Raw genomic sequence first — 25,311 nt, forward strand, 5'->3', positions numbered from 1 at the left:
CTAGAATACTTGTATTGCATTGATTTATTATTATTTGTGCTTAGAATTTTAAAATCTCTGCATGGAGTCAAATTAGATAAGATATTGGGAAAACAGTCCAAGTTTTTCAATAATCACCAAGTACTTCTCATTAATTTGAAGTTTTTATGTGGACATTAAGTCTATATTTGTATCCCTAGTGCAACAATAGAATCTTCATGTGATTTAGATTTACTTCAGTCGTGTATTGACAACAGAAATTGGTACCTAATTACTGGGCTGCTGTTAGAGAACGATTAAAAAAAATGAACATGATTTAAAATAACTGTTAAGAATGAAACGGAACAGTAGCTGACAACACTCAGTACAAATCTAATTTGGTATATATAGATGTTCTGTCACATGCAACTTATAGTAGATTGTGTTAGGTCTACTTAATGTATGAAATTGCAAGGAGTGTTGACACATATCAGTATTTTACTTACATTTTAAAGACATAAAAAGCATGTAAAAAAAAATATAGGATGCAGTTCCAGAAGAAGAAAATCAAATAAGCACTCTTCTGGTAAATGCACACCATTTTCAAAAATAAAATTGCAAGAAGTGCAACAGAGTGTGTGAGATTTGAAACTTCCAAGCATGCAAGGCTGGATTTTTAGGTGTGGTTTGTGATTACTATGCTATGACAAGCTAGACCTTTGTGCTTGATGAGCTTACGCGATGGTAAAGTGTCCATTGTCTATCTGTCTGTAAACAATTTTTAGGTAATTACATGCATACAGATATTTAATTAAAAAACAACATTGTAGGTCTGAAACAGTTGTCCACTACATTTGGCCTTTGTAAGCCGATGACCTCTAACACCGACTACCGTCACTTTCTGGGATGGATAAGAAATGCCTTTACCTACCTAGCCATGATGGATTATCCATATCCGACATCCTTCATGGGTAATCTTCCAGGATACCCTGTAAAGGTAGACAATAGCATTGTTCTTCCTAATTTCTTCCAAACAATTTTACACCTTTCCATTTCTTTGTCTGCATGATGTTCATCTTTTGTATCTTTGTTTGTTTTGTACATATTTTATTGACAATGTGTCAAAGGGATTGGACACAAGTTCTAAAAACTTAGATATTCCTCTCCCATTTTGTATCTTTAGGTGACCTATCACTGTTTGTTTGGTCAGTTGTCATGCAGTGACCCTCGTTTGCATTCCCCCTAAAAGTTGATAACATTTTCAGCCTAATCTCAAATTGAAATTACCATATAGCAAGAATTCTTAGCGGGGTGCTAAATTTGGCTTATTTTAGTGATTTTGAAGTAGTCCACTAAAACTTTAATTGCTAAATTTGCATCTTTGCATACAAATACTGAATACAAGAAAAATAACTTTGATCAGTCCATTGTAAAACAATGTAGCTTTCATCTGGTGTTGGTTTTCACTCAAACTCTTGCCTTAATCAGTAATCAAATGTATATTAAATGTACTGAAACTCATCTACACTGTGAATTAACATCCTCTCTTTTGCAACATCATGGGACTGTGTGTCTGCCAAAAAAAGTTCCACCAAAATTATTGGCATACCTTTGAGCAAGAAAATGCCAAATTTTATGCCTACTGTATGGTATATCTTCTAAAATCATGGCTCCTGATCATTTAGCAAACATTTTACATGTTCGTATTCACACTCTTGAAATATAAGCCCCCTACAGAGATGAAAAAAATTCTGTCTCTTCAGGTCCAGGTTTTAAGCTTTAAAAGTGTGACATATATATAGGTTAGTTAATCATATTTGGAAACACATACTCTGGTGAGCATCAAGGCCCGTGAACCTATTGATTTGTTTTGCAGTCTTTATATGTCATGAGTACCTGTGTCAGGGATGGGGTTATTGAAAAAAGTGACTGTAATTGACTGTAATTAATGACATTTTTCTAAGTCAATTTATGTAATTTGTAATTGATTTTTTTTCAGTTACAAGACTTATAATTAGTTATTGTAAGTTAAGTGACAAAAAGTAGGAAAAGTATCAATTGTAATTTAATTAATCATTTTCCAATGTTATTTACCCCATCCCTGATGTGTGTCGAAATGATTGATTCTATCGACTTACTTTACCCCATAGAAAAAATCTTTCAATGATAATTGCTCGTGGAAATGTATGTCCTTAAGCAGCACAGTTTATGTATCTGTTTCATTTCATATTCTTTGAAAATATGAATATTTCCACTTGAATAAAAGTGCATGTCTAGTTTTAATAAAGCTTAGCTTCAGCAGAATGGCATTTGAATGTAGTAGATCTGAAATTACATGTTACCAGTTATAGTTTCAAGAGAGCACATGATTTTGCTTGATTTTCAAACAGAGCTTCGACATCTTTAAATTGTTCTCAGATGAATGAGTAAGATTAAGAATAATGAAACTCAAATGTTCAGGATTTATAGTTGTTGTTACAGTAAAGCCAACTAATTCTCTTTGAAATATACACCACATTGATACAACTTTCATGAATATGCATTTAAATCTCTTAAGGTTTGAGAACAAATCTAAAAGTGAAATTAGCTTTTTACACATTAACCAACATAAAGACAAAGGCAGTTGGGAAAAATATAAATTTAGGTGACAAAAAATGAAAACTGCGCTTTCCTTGATAATGAAAACAATGCCTGCTTCCAGAAGAAATAGATTTCTATCCAGTGGTATGGAGAAAAAACTAGAAAACATTATTCTCAAGGAAAAACAATTAAATTTCTAATCAGTTTCTAACAAAAGTCATTTGGTTTGAAGACATTCCAATTTTCCATCTTTACATTAAATTCATTCTAGTTAGCCTGATCCTGAAGCAGCAGATTACGCCAGAAGTCAAATTAGAAGTGGGAAGGCACCGTTCTTAACAGTCAGTGATTGATTTATGCTTACAATGTACATCAGGAAGGTTTTAGGGGAGCGTCGATTGTCAGGAAATTAACTGTTTATCTTCTAATGTATTTCCTCCAATTTTCTGAATATATATATAAGATATACTAGCCGTTGATACAGTAGGGGTTTTATATGTGTGAGCCTTAGACTGGTTAAGGTACCAGTCACACATTTTAGCAATCATTGACCAAAAAATTCCAGAAATTTTAATAAATACATGTAATATATACAGTTTGAAGATAAACAGATAATGTTTATCATAAAGAAATTTATCCTGTTTATGTTTTTTCACAATGAAATATACTGTATGGAGATAACGAACAGTATTCAAGCTCAAAAGTCCATTCAAACAACACAAAGCAGGAGCAGAGCAAACACGGACCTCTTAAACATCATAGGTGGGATCGGGTGCCATGGAGGAGTGAGCATCCCCTGCCAATTATGGTTTATTATTGAAGATATATAATTACAGTTACACCTCATTATCTCAATCTCTCAATGGGACAAATAAAATTCCAGGAAATCCAAGGGTTTGAGAACATTGGGGTTAAAATATGTTAAAAAAGTGGTTGGAACCTCCAACTACTTCAACATATCCATAGTACGCAGCACAGTTAAGGCTACAAAAAGGGGGTGGAGTCTAATTTGTACGGGAAATTTTAACTATGACATCATACAAAACCAACAATTCTTAAAAATATTACAAAATGAAATGATTTGCTATTTTAAACAATAGGAAACCATCAAACTACATCTAAACTTACTATAACAAGCTGTTACATCTTTAGTTAAATTCCACATAGCAAGGTATAAACAAGTCACTGATCGCGATGCACTTGTCGATATGACGTCATTTCGTAAAACTTGACGCAGTTTGTATGCAGTGAGAGGCGGATCAAGAAATATTTTCACAACGAAAAATGTATTCTATAATTAAATAATTATTTTTTAAAGATATTTGAGAGGTCATTAACTTGGATGCAATGTCTTCTTAATGATTTTATTCATATATATTCCGTATATTTCCTATTTAATTGATACTGCCGTATATTTGTATGCAAGTACATCGGAGGGTAATGTAAGGGTCTTAATAAATCGATCTAGTGCAAGGGCATGCACTCAATGGATCACAATAAGCTTTTACAAATAAACTCTAGAAGTATTAAGGTATCTGAAAAGTGCTGCGATCCTGGTGAAATCTTGAAAATGAATTAATTATATCTATATTTAATGCCGTTGACCAGCAAAAAATACAGAAATACAGAATGCGGTCATATAAATTCGATTTTAACAATGGAATAGCAGAATCTGTAGAGGATTGCAGCACTTTTCAGAAACTATGATGCGTGTTGAAAATATTTATACTCTAAATTTAGAATTTTAACTTGATTATGCCCTTGCACTAGTGAAATTTATAGTTGACCTCAATACTGTAAGTATATGTGCTATATCACGTGACTGCCGCATCACGTGACAAGTCTAAATATAAAATCTTATCGTCCTCAATATGTAGTTATTAACCATAATTACATTTGTCGGATATCAATAAATTACTGAAAAGAATCGCCATACTGATTAAGAATATATTTTTAATCACAAAAATTGCTGATATTTCCATTGCACACCTTAACTGTACTGCGTATTCTAATTCAAGATATCAATGTTTAGCATACAAAAGTTCAACTATACAAGGATGGACATAGACTCTAAGATAGTTTGATAGAATACAGGTTATGATTTAATCTACCTGGAGTACAAGTTTGTAGTCTAGTTAGGATGAATAAATATTAGGGATGTCTACGATATTATCCCTAATATTAGGGATGAATAAATATTAGGGATGTCTACGAAGATTGAAGTATTCTCTCAGTTTAATAGTTAAGACTCCAACGGATAATGCGAATACTTTATTCCAAGGCAATTAATGACCTATCATTTGGTCTCACTATTGACAAAGTATTTTTTCTTGGTTACTTTAAATTCAAGGTAATAAATTATTAATTTCTAAAACCATCATGTGTATTGGTGGCTCACAACCATTCAGTTGACATAACACATTATAGTAATAAGAGCAGAATTTTAAGTTAATAAAAACCAACATGTAAGTATACATGCATGAGATCATTGATCAAGTGACCCATAGCAGTAATTATCAATCTGCTGATAAATGCTATTCAAAATTTTGATGAACTGTCAACTTGAAAATTAACATAAAAATGCCTATGTCTTTTCTAAAGTATAAATAGCCTTAACTGTATCTATTCTTCCCATTTTTAGAAGTAATTTTAAAATTAAATGATTTCATCATTTTGATTTAACAGCAATTGATGACTTTAAAGTTAAAATTTTATAGGAAAAAAATCAGAATGTGAGCAATTGTGTTTTTGGTCTGGATTATAATATTATATTATAATTGTAGCGTTTTCACCTGTCTGAGTTTGAAGGATAGGATAAATTATTTTACTAGGTCGTATCTTTAACATGAAATGTACATATTGAAGCCTCATAATTGCAGAGTTACTTTTCCCCAATCTAATTCAAGTCTGAATACATTTTTAACAAAAAGCTTATAAATTAAAACAATATAGGCTGTCTATAGCGGTAATTTTCTTTAAATCATTAAAAGGGATGCTAAAACATATTAATAAATTGACACAAAATAAAAAAAAATTTAGTGTATTTGTCCTAATTTAATGAGGCCGAGTCTATTTCCAGTGCGCATGACTTTGCGCAGCTTTTTAGTTTCATGCAGGCGTATCTGCAACATAACACCTATCCAAGTTTTGTAATTGTAACACAAAATGAACATTATCTGTAATGTTTATGGGTCTTAAAATGTCCTTTTAAGACAATATTTAGGAATAAATGCTGAAACGGCTTTCACGACATCACTGTTTTCCGATTCTGTAAGCAATGCATGATGCTAAAGAATGATCCTTGACTCGCTTGAGTATTCAAGATGTCTATATATGGACATTTTATTAAACACTGTTGACAGAACATCAAAAGAAACATACCAGCAATCTAAATGTTGTTATAATTTTTACCAAAATAATTCATCTGCGCCAATATATACAAAATGCATGCTGCAATATGGCAAATTTAGAGGAATTGGGCATTGGGAAAAAATAAACTTTGTAATATAATTCCTAGACCAAACCAGATGGTCAACTTTTTTGAAATTTCACAATTTGCTGACTTTTTACAATAACTTTCATATATTTGACTGAAAACAAAATCCCTAGGCTAGAAGTACAAAAAATATGGGGAAAATGGGATAATTTGGCACTTTTCCAACAAATTCCCATAGGGTCCAATAGTAAAATTTGACAACTTTTAAGATGGCCCTCTCAAAAATCGGGATGGTAAACATTTGATATTTTTATCTTAAAATAATTAATATAATAGTAAAAATACATTAAAGAAAATTTATCAAAATATCTAGGGTAGAAATAATTAGACTCAGCCACGTTAAGTCAAAGTCTTAAACATGGTTATGGCAATTTAAATGAAAGAAATTGCAAATGCAAAAAGACAGTATTTCTTTCTGATGTAATCAGAGATCTTTATGTGTCCCCTGGGTCAAACACTCGGAGACTGCATGTGCAGCTTAAGAGAGATGTTATTGTAGTAAAAAGATATCGGTTAAAATGTGGATCGACCTACGATAAAACTAATAGATTCAGCAAAATAAAAGAATAGAGAGAAGCAAATGCCAGATTTAACAAAAACAAAGCATGTTATAATGGAGATGAGTATGCATGATCATTGGACCAAGTTAAAATTTCCACATGAAAAATCAGCTATGACATTACATAATTCCACTTTGTGATATCTTGTGAAACATGATCAAAGCTGTTCGAAAGATTATTAAGTGAAAAATAAACTTTTAAAAGGCAACTTTAACTGCAGAGTATGAAAATTTTTGCACTTCAATGTATAGAAAACTCTTTTTCAACATCATGTAATAAATTCCCATACCAAACCATTCTCACAATTTGCTCATGAGCAGTTCAAGTGAGGACTAACCAGATTTGCTCACGTGAGTTGCTCATGTGAGTCTCATGTGCAATTTAACATGCAAATTAGGTGAAATGCTCACGTGAGCAAGATTCTGCACATGAACATTTTTTGCTCATGTGAGGAATCATTTTGCTCACCTAGAATATTGCTCACATGAGGCTCATTAGTCTCATGTGCAACAATTGCTCACTTGAACAAACAACAATAGAATAAAATTTAGATTACAAACATAATATATAAATGTTTGTTTAAAATATGATTCGTCAATAATATTGAACATTTTAAATATTCTTGAGCAACATGTAAATACATGCATAAATGTTCAGTGAACTTCATTTTTCAAACTTAAAATGAAATAAAAATCAAAATTAAATTAAATGAACAACTGATATATACTACATTAAACACATTTCTCTGTATTAATCTTAATTTATGTACAAAACACATTATTGTATAAATTATCAAAAAGTTAGATTTCCAGTAGTTTTCCACTAGAACATCCAATGTAAATGTCCATTCAACAGTTAATTTTGGACTGCACTAGATGGATTAAAGTTGTCTCTGATATGTCAGGATATGTAGATTTTTTTCCAATTCCTGAATGCGTGGCAATCATACTTGGGTGTGAAATAAATATTCCTGCAGTCATAAGAATCATAATCATTTCATCAAGTTCCTTTTCCTTGCGAGTGCCAACTTCAGAACTCCATGTATATGTAAGGGGCCGGGGTTAATCTGCAGATCCCTCAATCAGCAACTTTTATCTGCCAAAAATTTGAATTTATAGTTATTATATTTTTCATGGTTCAATTGGTCATGAAAGGCCAGTCAATAAAAATCATATGCATCAATATTAAGCAACTTCTCTTATCATATATAAATTATAGATTACTGCACTGAGCTGTTATGTACACTTTGACCTAATCTAACTTACCATATTTACAGTTCTTAAAAGAATCTATAGAGAATTAATTTGCAATACATAAAGGATTTTATGTTTGATCCTATATTCAGAACTATAATTATATAAACATTAATTACATTCTGTAATGACGTAAATTCATGTTCATATATTAAACTTTGATTACTGATAACATCTAAATTAAGTATTAATTAATAATTAACACACAAACATATTATGTTTTAAAATTAGTATTTATCTGAAATGAGAGGGGGATTATAATTAGCCTGTGCACTTACCCTTTTCTCAGTGTACTTTAGTACCCTTTTCTCAGTATACTTTAGTACACGTACCAGCAAATCTTTGAAATTTTCCTATATATATATCACAGTAATTTTTCATTGTGGCTGCATGGTCATTCGTAATTGATCTTTAATATTTCCTCATCTCATGGACATAAGATACATTTGTAACTTTTAAAATGTTGACATCCAGTTCAATATGGTGATGACGTGTATTTCCCAAAGCATATTTCACTTCTTTACTGTATAATTCTACCGGTATATACTTTCATGTCCCTCACAAACATTTTGGATTGAAATTTTGAACTGGTCTGAAAGTGCGCACAAATCCTGACTGGCTCCCCTCATTGGATACTGCCCTGGTTTTAAGCAACTGTGGGGGACACAACAGGTTGTTTAGGTAGAGGAAAGCATTTGCAAATTGATGGAATGAAGATTAGAAGCTCAAGAAATTAAGAAATTCCTGCCTCAGGCCCCCAATTATTTGTGATGCTATCATCAGGAAGCATTAATAGTTAACACATGGGCAATTGTAATGAAGGCTTGTAAAAGCTTGGACCACACAGAGTGACAAAGTATTGTATTTCCTTACGTGAGCATTTGAAATGCTCACATGAGGAAATGAGACTTGTAATTCTTTGGTTTTGGTTCTACCTGTAATACTGAATTTTGACTATGTCCAATTTCCTAACCTCTTGCTCATGTGAGAAAACTGAACTTAGAAAAATTACTACCAATGCTATATCTTTATATTAAAGGCTATTCATACGTGAGCAAATGAATAGACTTTTGCTCATGAGCATCCAAGTGAGCATTATTTTGCACATGTGCATTTTGGTTAGTATTTTCCTCCCTAACAGAGACTAACAATCTGCAAATGAGCAAAATCCAATTCTACCTAATTTGCATACATTTCTTACTAGATTCTCATGTGAGTCTCATGAGCTGCTCATGAGCATTTGTTAGAATGTTTGGTACGGGTTGGAACATGCATGCATGTCTCAAATTAAATGTATTCAAAAATTCTTGTTTAGCAAGTAAAGCAAATGATATAAAAAAAAATAAAGGAATCTACTTTCCAAACAAAACAGCGTACACTGCAAGCAAAACAGTCTATTTCATCCTGCGTGCTCAAATAATTATTCTAACCTTGCTTTATACAGTCAAGTCCATGACGGAAAACCGTCCGATCTAAAAGTTACAAGTATTGGATGGAAAATCCGTCCTAAAGAAAAGGATGGTTTTCCATCCTTCAAATGAAATGGATGGAATTCCATCCAAAATTATTAAAATATCCCTGATAGGATGGCAATTCCATCCATACTTCATCATATTTTAAACAAAACAAACATATTAAAATTTCAAAAGCTATTATCACTAATTATTGTAATCACTGGTCAAATTATGGAAGTTTCATTTCGAAGACGCCAAAGATGGCGTAAGAAAGTTCAAAGATTAAGAAGAGAAAGGGGATGGGACAACGTATCGGACAAAGTTATCCTCTTCTTCTCAACAATTAATGGGTAAATAAGTTTTACATGTTGTACCATGTTTACATGTTTTAACAATGATTAACTTGTTAACCGTACACATAGTAAGCTTTATGCATTTTATATGATTGGTTTCTTCAGCTTTTCAAACAATTGTGAAGTGTATATTGGTAAAAGTAAATCTTAAATATTATATTTTAGTTCTAAGTTTTGAAAGTAGTACTCTAGCCTTAACCATGTTAACACAAGATATATAAACAAGATATTTTGCCCTTTTAGATACCATCACTTCAGAATCATGCCAACGCAGTTTAGCTGGAATCATCCATATATGATGGAATGCATTCCCGAGCCTACAAACAGAAGGGACCCTCTAGCTGTCTTAGTGAAAGAAATGGGGGTAAACATAACAATTGGACGGGTTCCAAAGGACATATGCAATGTCATTTCCCTTGAGATGAGAGTGACACAGAAGCTTAGGAGGACATTTTGTCTGTATATTGGGACACACCATAATGAAGGCCCAGTACCAAGTGGGGGACTGAAACTCCATTGTGTTTATGTGTTGGAGTTTAGCAATGACACATCTTACAGACGACTTGGGGAAGTTGCCAGTTTTTTGAGGAGACATGTACCATCTTCATACATATATCTGTGACAGTTAAGAGACTTGTTGGCATAAGTATTATGATCACTTTCATTTCATAAGCATGATAAGCATAATCATCGCTGTTGTTATTATCATATTCTACATCATGTACATAATTTTGAATGAAAAACATTTGACATGTTTGAATGCTTTATTCATTTTGTTTAATCAAACAGAAGTAATTTCTTCAGAAACCACATTCAGTAAACCATCTGACACAGACAAGAGGGTCAACTGTTCACATAAAATGTTACCATGGTTACTTTATTTTGTGTTATAAAGTAATGCTACAGTGAATCCAGGAGGAAAAAAACCAAATTGACAAATATACTACAAATGATGTGTGAAATAAAGTCATGTAAATGAACAATTTAAAACCACTATTTGATTGATCAAATTTTAAAAAAGTGCAGATCATCAGAGGAAGGTTCTAGTTCCTATATTATCACAATTATTTATTTGGTATTAATCATGTTTATAAACATTGTTGAATAGGAAAAGTTGAAATTATATAGGATAAACATGACAAAAACACTGTTGGCAGGTAAATTCAATATTTCAAACAAAATTCAAACATTCCTTTACCAAAAGTTCAACAAAGATCACCCTAACTTGCAACATAAAAAAAAACTAAATCATCCAAAATACTAGTGCACATGAAATGAAAACAAAATCTTTCCATTCTAACATTGGTTTTAACATTGTTGTACACTTCAAAGTAAGTCTACTGCTTCTTGCTTCTTCCTCTGCCTCTTCCCCTGCCTCTTCCTCTTCCTCTTCCCTGCTTTTTTCCCGATTCCTCCACTGATGACGTCTCTTCCTTACCTTTTTCTAATTCTTCTAATCTTCTTTTCACCGGCTTTCTTTTCTCTCTCAGGAAAATCCTGGATTTCAAATTTATTACAGTGTCTTTTGAGATTGCCAGTAAGTCTTCTCCACCTGTAGGAATCATGCTTGTCAGTTCCAAATGTTGTTGCTCTTTGACAGGCATTTGAGAAAACCCTGGGAGGAAACCCAAACCTGTGCCATGTGTTGCTTTGTATGGCGATGGCTGCACAACGTTTTGTTTAATTTTAGCTTTGTTTATTTTTTTTAGAATGGATTCTTCTCTTGTTTCAATCATCGAGTCCTTGAAATCAATAATGTTTTTGTTTTCTTTAAAGTTCCTAACGAAGTCTTCACTTCCTGAGAAATGCACCTCTGCACCTTTTTGGATAAGTGCAAAATACCTCACGTCTTGATTGTCGTTGGCAAACGCAGCCATTTTCTCAAAAACTTTCAGTCCCCTACTCAATCTCTTTCTCTCCAAATCTTTCTTCCTTCTCTGCATGTCTGTGGGTGTCCCTGTTTTCTTTGTGACAAATTTCCCACTTTCTTTGTCTCTTATTTTTTCTACAACAAAATTTGAATATCAGATGCTGCCAATAATGTCAATATTTAAACACACCCTTTACCAAAATAATAAGCATCTTCTGAATTATTATCAGTTCACTGTTGATGATTTGTCATTTTTCTAGGAAAAATCATGTTAAGGACAAAAAAAATGAATCTACATGTATAATAAACTACTTATTTTGATAATTTAGATGTCAGACTTACTAGCTGCAGGAGTTGCAACAGTGAATGTCTCATCATCTTCTTCAGTTTGTTGTGGTTGTGGAATATTATCTAAATTTTTTAATTTAAAATACTCATATTAATTCATTTAGAATTGTGTAGCAAAACACAATAAAATAGGTGTCACAATGTTAAATTTATTTTTATTGTTAATAAATAACCTTTTTTTTAAAGCAAACCAAGAATGAATAAATAATATACCAGTGCTCTGCATGGTAACAGTCAGCAAACTCTCTTCCTCACCATCAAATGTTATATCTGGATCTAAAAAATAGGGAAAAAAACAAATAATACCTTAGATAAAACAAGGTTTTACAAGATACATTTGCTTGACATTTAAAACCGACATATGATATAAAAAAGATTAATGATTTAAAATTATTTGAAAAAAAAAACTAACCAGGGGCTGAACACTTATGCAAATAGAGCTCTGTGCTTATGGTTGGAATCAAGGGTGCATCTGTGCTTATGGTTGGAATCAAGGGTGCATCTGTGCTTATGGTTGGAATCAAGGGTGCAGCTGTGCTTATGGTTGGAATCAAGGGTGCAGCTGTGCTTATGGTTGGAATCAAGGGTGCAGCTGTGCTTATGATTGGAATCAAGGGTGCATCTGTGCTTACGGTTGGAATCAAGGGTATACCTGAAGTATAAAGAGTTTAAATTAAATAGAAGAAAACATGCATATTTTTAAGGATGTCAAATAATAACAATTATTATGAAATACATAAGGATACCGTGATTAATTGCCGGGGCTTCATCATGCTCATTTTCCTCTGTGAGTGATTCTGTTAATATAAAATAAATTAAGATTTGTTTAAAGTAATATAAAAAATACAAAGCAATTAAAAGAAATTTACATTTTTTTTTACCAAACTGAAGAAAGATGTAAAACATGTATAAAGAAAAACAAAACAACATACCCATACTCTGCATGTTCCATGTTATAACCGGTGACAGTCTATCTTCTTCATCAAGACCAGTACCAGATGCTAAAGGTAATTCTTGGAAGATAAGACAAATATTAAACCTTTTCTTGCTAATTGTAGATTTTTCACAAAGATTTTGAAACATCTTAGATTTATATTACCTGTAAATATTTAAAGTATAGAATGTGAAATTGGAATTGAAAAGAATTTACATAATAAAATTACCTTGCATATGACAAGATGATGATTCTTGTTGAGGAAAATGACCATCACCATGATCCCTCTCACCTCCAAGGATCAGATCTTGTAGCACTTGAAGATTGTCATTCTGACTGGTTAGATCATACTCATCCAATAACTTGTCTATGAATAAGCAATAAGGTAATAAGTATATCTGAAAATTCAAATCTGTATAGTAAAATATGTTACTTTTTTCCAAACTGAAAATATTGTTAAAGTTATTGAAACACCAAGGCAAGGAACTGTTAAATTAAATATACTACATTCTACACTGACTACAATCTGAATATACCTGCTTTAAACAAATCTAGTCCTGCTCCATGTCTGGTTCATTATGAAATGGAACATGCTCTTCGTTGATGGTTGGCAATTGTTGGGCTACCGCCTGTGATACTTCTTCCAAAAATATTAAATGTTGCTCTTTTAAATTTGATTTAACTTTTATAAGTCTGTCAAATAGCTTCATAAAGTCTTTTTTAGAGTTTTCATGTAGCAGTTCAATGATATCCAATATTTTGTTGTCAATTTCTTGAACAGAGAGTGCCGAATCGGCTGAAAATTTGTCTCTTTCATCCACAGTGATGTACACCGGGTGATGCAAAGTTGGATCATTCGGGGGAGTTTGATGAAGTATCATATCCAATATTCTATAGGATCTCTTTCGATTTGCTTCTGACGTAAAATTCACCAGTTCCTGACATAACACATGTCCACTTAGGGATGTAAGTACTGGTCCATGGCAGTCCGATTCAATATACTTTGATTCCCTCAAATGACATCTCCATTCCTTGATTGCACTTTCAATTTTCAATTCTCTATCATTACATTCGAGTGATTCTACACCAGCCTGAGCTAAAACATTTTTCTTCAAGCTTTTTAGCGATTGATGATTCCGACAAGTAGCTAACCACGATTCATCACTTGGAACTCCTCTTTTCAGCCATCCTTTCACATTCTTGTTTTCTTCCTCAAGCAGAAAATCTAAGCCTTGACCTTTGCTTTTGTTCCCAGACTTTGACAAACTGCAAAATTGTTCAAAAAACTGTTTCATAACATCGGGCAAAATTCGACGAATAAAAGTTTCGTAGATTTCTATTTCTTGGTACTTAGGATGATTCCTCCCATGAAAGAGTTCTTTTGTCATCCATTTTGCTGACATCAACAACTGAGGATTATTTCGCCTTACAGCAGCACGTAAATTTATTATCCCTTGTGAGTACTTGCAAACCATCTCAAATAAATACATAAAATTTACATTACATTGAGTCTTGTCATATTGTTTCACAAATGAAATGAAACCATGAGCAGTACAGTCAAGACTCTTTTCAAAACAGTCTATGACATAAGGCCGGACCAGTTCCATCATTGAGCCAAAGTGAAATGCATTTATGAGCTGCCATGTTTTGTGGTTATCAGTACATTGTTGAGCACAATGCAATGCCTTTTCTGATTTCCAACCCATTAACTCAACAAACTGTTTCATGAAGACAGACCAGTTAAGTTCCATAAAGCTTTTCATCAGGTTCATCTCATAATGTCCTTCGCCAGTTAACAAAAATACCCAGTCAAATTCTTTACTGAAGTAGGGAATTGTTCCAGGATGTTTCTTTTTAGCATGGTTTTGAGCTTCTTCGATTCCAAGATATCCCTCTTTACATAGAGAACATATGAAATACTCTTCCACTAAACGCCTTACAAGGGAATGTGGAAGTCCATCACAGCAAACAAAAGTCCATGATCGTATGTATACATCCTCCTCCTGCTCTTCTGATATGTACTTTCTTATGTTTGCTTTCTTTCCTATGAATCTTAAGATGAGAATCATACTTTCTATTGAATTAGGATTGACAAAAACAGGATCTAGCAAAGTAACTTCCACAGGATTACCAGAGTGAAATGATTGAACATGAGCATACTGCTGATCAGGCTCCACACTTTCCTTTTTACTACCAGCATGTTTTTCAACATTTGACAATCCATGATGTCTACAATAGCTCGTTACATTTTTTACTTTTTCCTGGCCCAGCAAAGTATTTTTGGCATTGTTGGACTTCTTTTGAATGGATTGACTGTTCTTAGTTGTTTTCTCCTGACAGTTTGGACATTTTCTTGCTCTTTTCCCAAACTTTGTGTGACATTTTTGGCAAGTTTGATTACAGAGATTTTCCATTTTCTTTGATATTTCAAGGTCAAGTGCATCCTGCCACTTTCCTGACTCATCATTTTGATGCAGTTCTTCTTTCACGTGTCCTATTACATTGTGCAAATGATGATACAGCTCTTCATAATGAGTATCAATCAATAGTTTGTTAAATGTGTTTCTATCATCCTCTGGATTTTCACACATTTCCTTGACTACTTCATCATTTTTCTCAGAAGTTAACCATAATTTTGGACTATACTCTGGCATTTCTTGAAGAGGGGAAATTGTTGGAATTTGTACAACTGCTACATTTGTGATCACAGACATTTTGACTTTGTTTTGAGCATTTATGTTCCATGTTTTTCCAATTACTTGTTCGTTGTCAAATATAAAAGCAACATCACCTTTTGGACACGGTGATTCAGTATTTTTTTCTGTTGAGTTTAGATATGATGAAATGTATGAGTATTTCCCTCCTGGAATGGCTGTACCAAGAATGTTACAGGCTTGTCTACTCTTTGTGCAGGAAAATGTCACTAAATTTTGCATAAACGACCATATTCCTATGAAATCTTTCTCAATCAATCGGTAAATTGATTCTATAAGGGGGATTATCGTTTGGATTTGTACAGTATCTTTGGTTTGTCTTGTTATTGATAGCAAAATATGGAGAAGACGAGAATCTAAAGCAGAAAGATATTCATGGGGGTAAAAATTGTTCAAGCTTTCAATGTTTCCATGTGGATATTGACAGCTGACTGTGGCAATTTGTTCTTTTAATAAAGAAAGAGGCATATATGACTTCAAAATTTTTTCGACACAAATATTTTTTTCCTCCATATCCAACTGTTCAAACTGTTGAATTATCTGCTGTATCTTGAATTCGGAACAAGTTTTGTCTTGGCTTCCTGATGCCTCATTCTTATCTAATGTGTCTAATGTGCATATTTCACAATTTTTCTCATGCTGAATAAACAGTCGGGGTGTTTTCTTTTTCTTCTTATCCAATTGTGGAGTTATTCGTGGCTTTTTGGACTTCTGCTGTCGAGTATCTGATTTACTTCTATATAAATGACACCGACAAGGCTGACACACGAATTCTGGATGAACAGATGGTATATCTCTAAAAACATCTATGTCATATAACTGAAGAAGTTCCATGGAGAAGTTTGTTTTACTAGTACGTTCATTGGATTTTGTTGAATTTCCACATAATCTGCATAATTTCTGTAAGTTGTTAACATGCTCTACAAGAATGAAAAGTGAAATAGAAACATTTTTTTTAATCAAAACTGGTGTGTATTAGTCTCTAATCTAATGGTTGCATTGTCACATGTGATTTTTTCATTTATATTGAGAGTGTAAAAATAAAATAGCCACTGAAAATATTTAAATGGCCAGAGTTTTATATAGTTAAACATTTAAACTTTTAAATGATTTTTTAACAAAAAAAAAAAATAAATAAATAAATAAAAAATACACATTGACAGTATCCTTAATATACTAAGTGATAACCAACATGCAGATCTACATGAACTTCCATGCTTAATACCATGCTTAATACATATGTATAAACATGATAAATGAATCTAACCATGCATCAAGCTGACATTTTAGGTTTTTAATACATGTTGTCAATCACATCAACACATATCCATTTGTGTTTTAATAATGGTAATCTGACTGCCTGGTAACCAAAATATCCTATGTATCTGAGTATGATACTGAGCTGGTGATATCTGCCACATGAACATAATGAAGTGAGGCTTAATGGTAACACATATCATGCACATACATGGTATAAAAAATCCAAACATTTGCTGCCGTTTTGTTATTTGACCATCAAATAGTTTGTTAAATGTGTTTCGATGTATATTGCCTTTCACTGTCCCTGATTCAAGAGACTTTTTCTAATGTATTTCCAGAGATAACAATTTTTTTAACAAATAAGATACATGAAGTAGAATGACGATAAATTTTTAATACATGACTTATTTAACATATGACTTACCAATTTAATGGATAGGTGTATATTGCCTAAACATCACATACATCAAAGAATTACCCTCTTTAAGTAATAATTAGGGAATTAATTTTTTTTTTCGATAAACATAAGTACATCTAAGTTTTACATGTTTTTGAAAACAAACACATGTATATATCAGGATTTGTTTTTGTTTGGTTCTTTGAATCTTTCCGACAAAAACTTGTTCTCGTTTCAGAGGGAATACCTGACATTGATAATGTAGACTGAGCATGCCAATGTTCAGCGATGAAATCTAACAAATAGTAAAATATGTACATGACTTATGCAGATTAAACTGTGTAATCATGGTAATTGGTAATGTTACGATGAAGTGAGTTTTGTTAAAATCTGCACTTGGTCCAACAGTCACACTGTTTACATATCATTACATATCATGCATATTATTAATAATTCATATTGATTTTTTTTTGCTAAGCATGCTGACATGAACATAATGAACATGGCTAAGACATGTAAGAGGTCAAGAGCATGAACCAATGTGAACATGATGAAGAAGGTAGTTGAGGCATTATCATGATTATGTATCAATATAAAGCATGTAAATGATAAACAAATGTATAAGCCTAAATGCAGGAACGTTTTAAGTTTCTAGACACATCATAAAACATAACAGTTTTTACAATCACAATGTTCACATGGTTTTCATTGTTTCACAGTTGCAAAACAACGTTGGGATGGTTTTTCCGTCCTTAAATTAGTTTAACATTAATGGACGGTTTTATCGTCCAACTAATTTAAATAATTTATTAGACGGGTTAACCGTCCAAACGTCAAAAAAAAGGGCTCTGACCTATATAAATCGCCATCCGATCGGTGTCCGATCAAGTACTTTCTTATTTACTATAAATCATTTAAGTAAGATATCTTAAATTCTAAATCAGTAAAGATTCTGGTTATTCAAAATTTACAACTTTTTATATGATACAAACTACATAAAACATCGTTAAACTTACCCACTATCGCTCTGTCGTGCTCTTGTTGTTCATCCATTTTGAAGCTATCACGTGACCGGCTAGGGCTTTGTAAAACTCAGAGCAAGTGCGGTTGTACTTTATTCATAAAGATTTTCCGGAATTCTTACGACTCATCCTTACACAGCATTGTTTTTATAATAAAAACCGCGATTTAATGAACTTGAATGATAGGACGGGAATTCCGTCCATTTCAATTGGACGGTTTTCCGTCATGGACTTGACTGTTATATGCCTCAGAAGGAATCAACCAATCACAAAAATACCTCAGTATATAATAGTTCAAAATTCCTTACAAAAAAGCTTTAAGGAACATAACGCATTAGTTTATATATTTATAATTGTATAATCTACCAAAAGTAAAAATTGTGATTGCATAAAATATTGTAACTCTACTCTGACCACTATATTGTTGGTAATCAGGCTCCTTCCATTATGAATATGACAGCAGCTGACATATTAGCAAAACTCAGCTTGGCAAACTATACACGATGAAACTGGATTGTCTATAAAATATATGACTTTCTTTGACTGCCAAATGTGAAGTGCAATGTCATATGAACCTTAATGAAAAGCAATATGATGAGTTATTACCAGTTGATAATAAAACACCGATTAATGCTAGCCCTTATGATGAGGATTTATGGGTAATAATGGAGTATCAACATATCGAATGAACTCAATGACTATATTCTCCTAGAAAATCTTTACCTAACTGAAGGGTGCTCATTGTTGAAGCATAGATCTAATTTGCCATTGACTCTCAGCAGTATAATGTCTTTTTCATTAGCCTGTGTATCAAAATCTATTCAATTATGAAAGTTATTTGTAGACATGATAAAAATTGGAAATGTGTTGTTATTGAAACCACAATCCTTTTGTAAAGAAAGTATATGCAGGCATAAATAAATATGATAGGAACAACAGGGTCTTACATTGTAATTATTGTGGGATTTAGGTCATTTTTCATCCTCCATCATATCAATTACCCTTTATATGTCATAATAGATGTACCTTTAAACCTTATACTTTTTTATACTTGCCTATATTTAACTCGAGCAGTTCAATTCAGAGATCAAAAATTGTTGGTCACTGGGTTATGTCAAGATTTTTAGTACCTGTATACTGATAAAAGCATAATGTGGCATGCCTTTCCTTTGACAGAATTCTAGGTCTTTCTAAAGGACTATGAAGTAATTAAATTCTTGGATTAAACAGAGAACCATTAAGGAAATTGACTTGATCATGCACAGTTTCCCAGTTCAGTAACTGTATTTGCCCCAATAAGCAACCAAGGTACTTGGAGAACTGAATGAGAATTTGGGATATCTTCACTTATTAAGTTAATAATGTAACAAAATGATAGGAGTAAAATAGAAAAATGCATAAAAAATGATAAATGATTATTATGCCCTCCTCCCTTTGCAAAAAGGGTGGCCTATTGATTTCCACCTTTTGGTCTGTGAGTTGGTAGGCCAAGTGTTGTCCATCTATAGATATCTTGAAAACCCTTTGTTCAACTGAATTTGGAACATTTTTACCCCTGAAGAATAGATGACCTCTATTGATTTTGAGGTCACAAGATCAAAGATCAAAGGTCAACTACTCAAGACAGAGAAAAATAATTATCTTCTCAATATCTACAAAAATCAGACTTGGTATATTAGTTCCCCTCAAGGAGTAGATGAGCCGTTTTGATTTTGAGGTCACAAGCTTAAGGTGAAAATTGAAGGGCAAGACTGAACATAGGAAGATATTGACCTCTCAAGAAGCTTGACTGACTTTTAACTTGGTACACTGGTTCTCAAGGAATAGATAACCCTTATGAATCGGTCAAACTGGTCATAGGAAGATGTTCACCTCTGAATATCTTGAGAACACTTTGCTTGACATTTAACTAACTACTCTTGTTTCCTCAAGGAGTAGATGTTCCTCTTGATATTGAGGTCACAAGGTCTAAGGTCAAGGGTCAAACTCAACATTGAAAGATATTGACTAGATCTACTCAGTTTGTGTAATGTATCTAAAAGAGGACATTTAATTTCATGATCCCAGAGGAGATACCATGTCTCTATGATGTAACCTAGACTACGGTAAAACATCTACCCTATTCACTCCAATAAGAGCCCACATGCCTCTTAAAGCAGCCCAATTGTGAATAATAAGGGCTCCTTCTGAACCACCAACAGTTGCAGACTTTTTCAATCTTTTTTTTTATCAATACTGAGAATAATATAATTGTGATGTGTAGATCTGTAAGTGATAAAGCAGCTTTTTACTTGCTCTTAAATTAAGATATGATGTCAACTTTGCTAGTTGCTTATTTTTTTTAATTTATATTTTCTTCAGGTAGCTTGTGGTATGATCCTGAACACTACAGATGCACTACATGGATTAGCCCAGGCTTCAGGTAAATCTGAAAGTGTGACTCAGTCCTTAAGGTATAATGAATTGACTGATTCTTTCCACTTGACATTTGATTTAATTGGGGGGGGGGGGGGGGGGTGGTATGTCACTCAAAGTGATTCTGTCCGTGCTCCTGTCTGTTTAAAAATATATTCTGTGGACAAATATTATATGCATAATTTTAGCATGTACTAGCTCATTCATCAAGAAAAAAAAATTAAACTATGGTTTAATTCTATTGACCAAATTAAGTAAGGGGTTATTAATTTGTGTCTAATACCATGAAACTTCAAGGGAGTTTTTCATTTCATGAATGATTTGACAAGAATGTTTTATATTATTGAATACTGTGGATCAAAGGCTAAGGCACATACACGCAGATTATTAAACTCTAATCTGTTAACACAAACTCTGAACTTTTAATTGATAATATCGTTCATGAAGAAAAATATTCAAACTTCAAGTTCAAAGTCAACAGAAATTGTCAAATTTCCTGAAAGGCTTTGCAGAGAACAAAAACTTTATTTTATTGTACCAGGAAATATGGTACCACAGAAATTGGCCAACCAAAGTCTTACATGTAGTATAAGTAGGACATATTGCTAATCTTTTGGGGACAAAAAAAACTATATGCATTGTTAAATTTATGAATTTGTCTATTTCAGCTATATTTTACAATGGGACAAGTCATCCTTGTTTCGACATCTGGAGTGATTTTATCGAGTGTGCAGATCCCACAGGGTGTGGACTTGGATTTGACAGTATGGCTTGGGATTTTCAGGTGAATTCACATAAATTACTGTGGAACAAACAATCTTCTCAATGGTGCACATCAACATGGCTATTTGTTGGAGTGTATAAATGTCATTTTCAAAATGTTACTCCTGTAAGTTTAGTCTGATGTCAATGTTCTGTGAATCAGTTTTGGATTTCCATGAATGATGTTGCCATGATTACTACGAAAAACAAAATTATGTGAAGCTCCTTTAAAACACCACTTCTTCATCTGATTTGATTTGAACCAAAACTTAAACAAGTTAATCAAAAAAAAAAAATCAGGCTAAATAATTCTGTAAATGTAAAACTAAAACAAGATGTGTTTGTGAAACACTGATGCTCCCGTATGGCAACTTATAGCAAAGGTTACACTTTCTCAAACGCAATTCAAATATGTTTGTACCCAAAATAAGGTCTTGTCTCGAAGAATAAACCTGTGAAATGTGAAAGCCCTAGCACCAACCATTGAATAGATATGGAAAAGGTTAAAGTTTTTTCAAAAGTATGTCAAACATCAAGGTCAAATGGTCAAAATTAATGGTTCCCAAGGAAAGGCCTTCTCCCAAGAAATATACAGGTGAAATATGAAAGCCAAAGCACCACTCATTCAAAAGTTTTGACCTGGTCAAATATTGACAATTTTTGGCATGAAATGCAGTCTGTGGTTGATATCTGTACTCAGAAGCCAAGATTTCACATATTAGCAAAATTATCAAAGACTCTTCTTGTGCTGCCAAACAGTAATGCTGATTCAGAAAGAGCTTTCAGCATTATTAAAAAACTTCATACTGAATTTCGCTCGGAACTCGACAATGAAACCTTAAATGCACTACTCTCTTGTAAATTTAACCAGTCTGTGGCTTGCTTTGATTATTCACCCACATCAGAAATATTAAGAAATTCAAAATCAGCAACTGTTAGTTACAATGCTTCTTTGCAATAAAATATAACACACATTTCTGTTGTATGTGCCTTTGAAATACATGGTAAATATGTCGTGAATGTCGTTACGCGTTATGACCAGATTTTTTACTTTCCAAATCTGGTCATGACCAGATTTTTAGATGTTGGAGGTTGGCAAGTATGTTTGACCAAGGTTAAAGATTTCCAAAAGGAGGTCAAAATCCAAGGTCAAGGTCAAAGGGTCAAAGTTTTTGTATCCAAAGAAAGGTCTTATCACAAGGATTACATATGTAAAGTATGAAAGCCCTAACACCAACCTTTCAAAAGTTATGGCCAAGGTTAAAGTTTTCTAAAAGTAGGTCAAACTCCAAGATCAAAGGGACAAAGTTGTTGGTATCCAAAGGAAAGTCTTGTCACAAGGATTACATATGTGAAATATGAAAGCCCTAGCACCAACCACTCAAAAGTTATGGCTAAGGTTATGGTTTTCAAAAGTAGGTCAAACTCCAAGGTCAAAAGGTCAAATATGGTGGTACCCAAAGAGAGGTCTTATCACAAGGAATACACGTGAAATATGAAAGCCATAGCTCCAACCAATCAAAAGTCATGGGCAAGGTTAAAGTTTTTGCGGACAAACAGACAGCTAGACAGACAGACAGACGGAGAGGGCAAAAACTATATACCCCTGAATCTTCGATACAGGGGGCATAAAAAAGGTTTTTCAAGACCAGGTTTTTGTTTTCTCTTCTTTTATTGTATCCAACCAAGTTTTGTTTTTGTTTTTTTGTTTTTTTGCAGGGGTTATACAGTAATCACCTTATGTCTGTCTAGCTCTCTCTCCATCAATCTGTCTCTATATGCCCGCAGATGAAGTTATATAGGAATCATCTTGTCCATCTGTCTAGCAGTCCATTGTGTGTCTGGCTGGCTGCCTGTGCAATCTTGTCCAGGCTGTAACTTTGTAATGAAGAATCATTAGAAACTCATGCTGGGTACAAAGATAAGCTATGATCTGAGGGTGGATCTTGACCTTGACCCAAGGTCACACTGGCAAGTTCAAGATCACTGGAAGAAAAAGTATAAAATTTGTGTCAGGTCTACATTTTCCTAACAGAGAAACATTGGAAGTTCATATATCAAAGATTGCTCATGACCTGAGGGTGTGTGTTGATCTTAACTTAGATCATTTGATCAAGTTTCAGTCACTTTAGAAAAATGTTTTTAATTCTTATCTTGACCCTATCTTGTAATAGAGAACATTAGAGACTCATACTTATCAATATTGCAGTAAGAGATTATTACTGACCTTGACCCAAGGTCATTCCATCACTTTCAAGACCACTGGCAGAAAAGTTGTATCTTATATGTCTCGTCTATAACTCAAGTGGACGTTAATTTGAATATAATACTTGACACAAAGATTGCTTATGACTAAAGGGTATTTTGTGATCTTACCTAAGGTCATTTTTTCTAGTTCAATTAAGGTGTTATTAAATTTTGGCAATTTAAAGTGTTTAGTTTGTGTGTGACCTTTAACTTCTAATGGAAAAAACATTTGAAGTTTATACTTCACACAAATATTACATGTACTTTGTCTTGTGTCATGACCTTCACTCAGGATCATTTTGCCAAGTTCAACAAAGTAATAAAAAATTTGTCTCCAGTTCATAACTCTCTAATTACGGATAAGTATTGGAAGTTCAAACTTCAAACAAAGATTATATGTGAACTGAAGGTCATACCGTAAATCTGGAAATTTTTACGTCGATTTATTTTTGCGAATCTGGGTCAAAAAGGTGTTATTTAATTTTTATGTTTTAAAATTTTGCAAATTGTCTTCGGTGCTAAAAATAAAAAGCGCTTAAAATTTTTATAACAGTTTATAAGTTACACATGTGCAATGAATTTTGCATGTACATGCAATCTCCTTTCTTTCGTCGGGTTTCATTATACAAGACTTAGATCTCCGGTAAGATTCTGTCATGCTAGGTTTTCGTTGTTAGATAAAACAACTGGCCTTTCTTTCTTGCAGAAATAATTTTAAAAAGACACACTGCTTGTCAAACTATCCGACGATATTGAATGTAGTTAAGGCACGAATTATCACGGGTAATTAGCTTGTAGTATAAACAGACATCTTTAAATGACCACTGCTTACGAACACCTGTTCATTGGGTTAAAAAAAGACATCAGCTGTCAGCAAAAATTTTATTCATAGTTTTTGTTGTTGATTTATTTTTAAGAAAAATGTTTTTGCAAATGCAATGCACACGCAAATTTGCTAATAATTTATCTACAGTAAAAATTTCCAGATTTACGGTATCCTTGACCTAACGTCAGTGGCAAATTCAAAATCAGTTTAAAATTTATGTTAGGTCCATAATTTTTTTAGTAGAAAAACATTCAATGTCCATTTCACTGAAGGATAATATGACCAGAGGATGTATCTTTTTTTTAACCAAGGTCATTTTGGTTAGGTCAAGGTCACATTTTTAGAAATGTATATGGCACATTTAAAAAAAAAATGCCATTGGGGGTATACTTTTGTGAGCTGGCTCATAATAGCTCTAGTTACAAATCAGTGAAGCTATGGTTTCATCAGAGCCTTCTGATTACTAAATACATCTTATAAGATAATTGATATATATTTGAACATATTAAAGATTGTGAAATACTAGACTAAGGTTGGATCCAATTTATGTATGTCTTTAAATTATTGATGAAAGTGTTATGTTACATGTAGCGGTAAATATTAAATCATGTTGCAATTATGTAACAATTGATTTTACAATTCTGATTAATTTTACTGCAGGCATGTACTGAGGTTCACCTGCCAGCAGGGAGTAACAATCTAACAGACATGTTTCCTGTGCTTCCATTCACTGATGAGATCAGAAACCAGTACTGTCAGAAGAAGTGGGGTGTGGCACCACGAGATTTGTGGAGTCAGGCACAGTATTGGGCCAATAGTAAGTCACTTCCTATAACATGAAGTACAGATAACAGCCAATATT

General features: G+C 33.0%; 3 protein-coding genes across 3 annotated transcripts in view; 2 read left to right on the plus strand and 1 right to left on the minus strand.

Moving 5' to 3' along the window:
* The window catches only part of LOC133179039 (dipeptidyl peptidase 2-like), a 67,035-nt gene that overhangs the window by 35,993 nt on the left and 5,731 nt on the right, over positions 1-25,311 (plus strand). The window contains exons 6-9 of the mRNA XM_061313735.1: positions 789-955; positions 20,561-20,621; positions 21,283-21,398; positions 25,110-25,266. Of these exons, the coding sequence (XP_061169719.1) occupies positions 789-955; positions 20,561-20,621; positions 21,283-21,398; positions 25,110-25,266 (501 nt within the window). The remainder of the gene's footprint in view (positions 1-788; positions 956-20,560; positions 20,622-21,282; positions 21,399-25,109; positions 25,267-25,311) is intronic.
* Positions 9,505-10,366, plus strand: LOC133179042 (uncharacterized). Its single transcript, XM_061313737.1, has 2 exons — positions 9,505-9,651; positions 9,898-10,366. The coding sequence occupies exons 1-2, from the start codon at positions 9,533-9,535 to the stop codon at positions 10,274-10,276; spliced, it is 498 nt and encodes a 165-aa protein (XP_061169721.1). The 5' UTR covers positions 9,505-9,532; the 3' UTR covers positions 10,277-10,366.
* Positions 13,042-14,895, minus strand: LOC133179035 (uncharacterized). The gene is made up of 2 exons (XM_061313732.1): positions 13,343-14,895; positions 13,042-13,173 (listed from the first exon to the last, which is right to left on the minus strand). The coding sequence occupies exon 1, from the start codon at positions 14,873-14,875 to the stop codon at positions 13,358-13,360; it is 1,518 nt and encodes a 505-aa protein (XP_061169716.1). The 5' UTR covers positions 14,876-14,895; the 3' UTR covers positions 13,042-13,173; positions 13,343-13,357.

The sequence above is a fragment of the Saccostrea echinata genome, unplaced genomic scaffold, assembly GCF_033153115.1.
Source record: "Saccostrea echinata isolate AGI-Se365-2 ecotype Australia unplaced genomic scaffold, CSIRO_AGI_Sech_v1 ptg000004l, whole genome shotgun sequence".
Classification (NCBI taxonomy): Eukaryota; Metazoa; Mollusca; class Bivalvia; order Ostreida; family Ostreidae; genus Saccostrea; species Saccostrea echinata.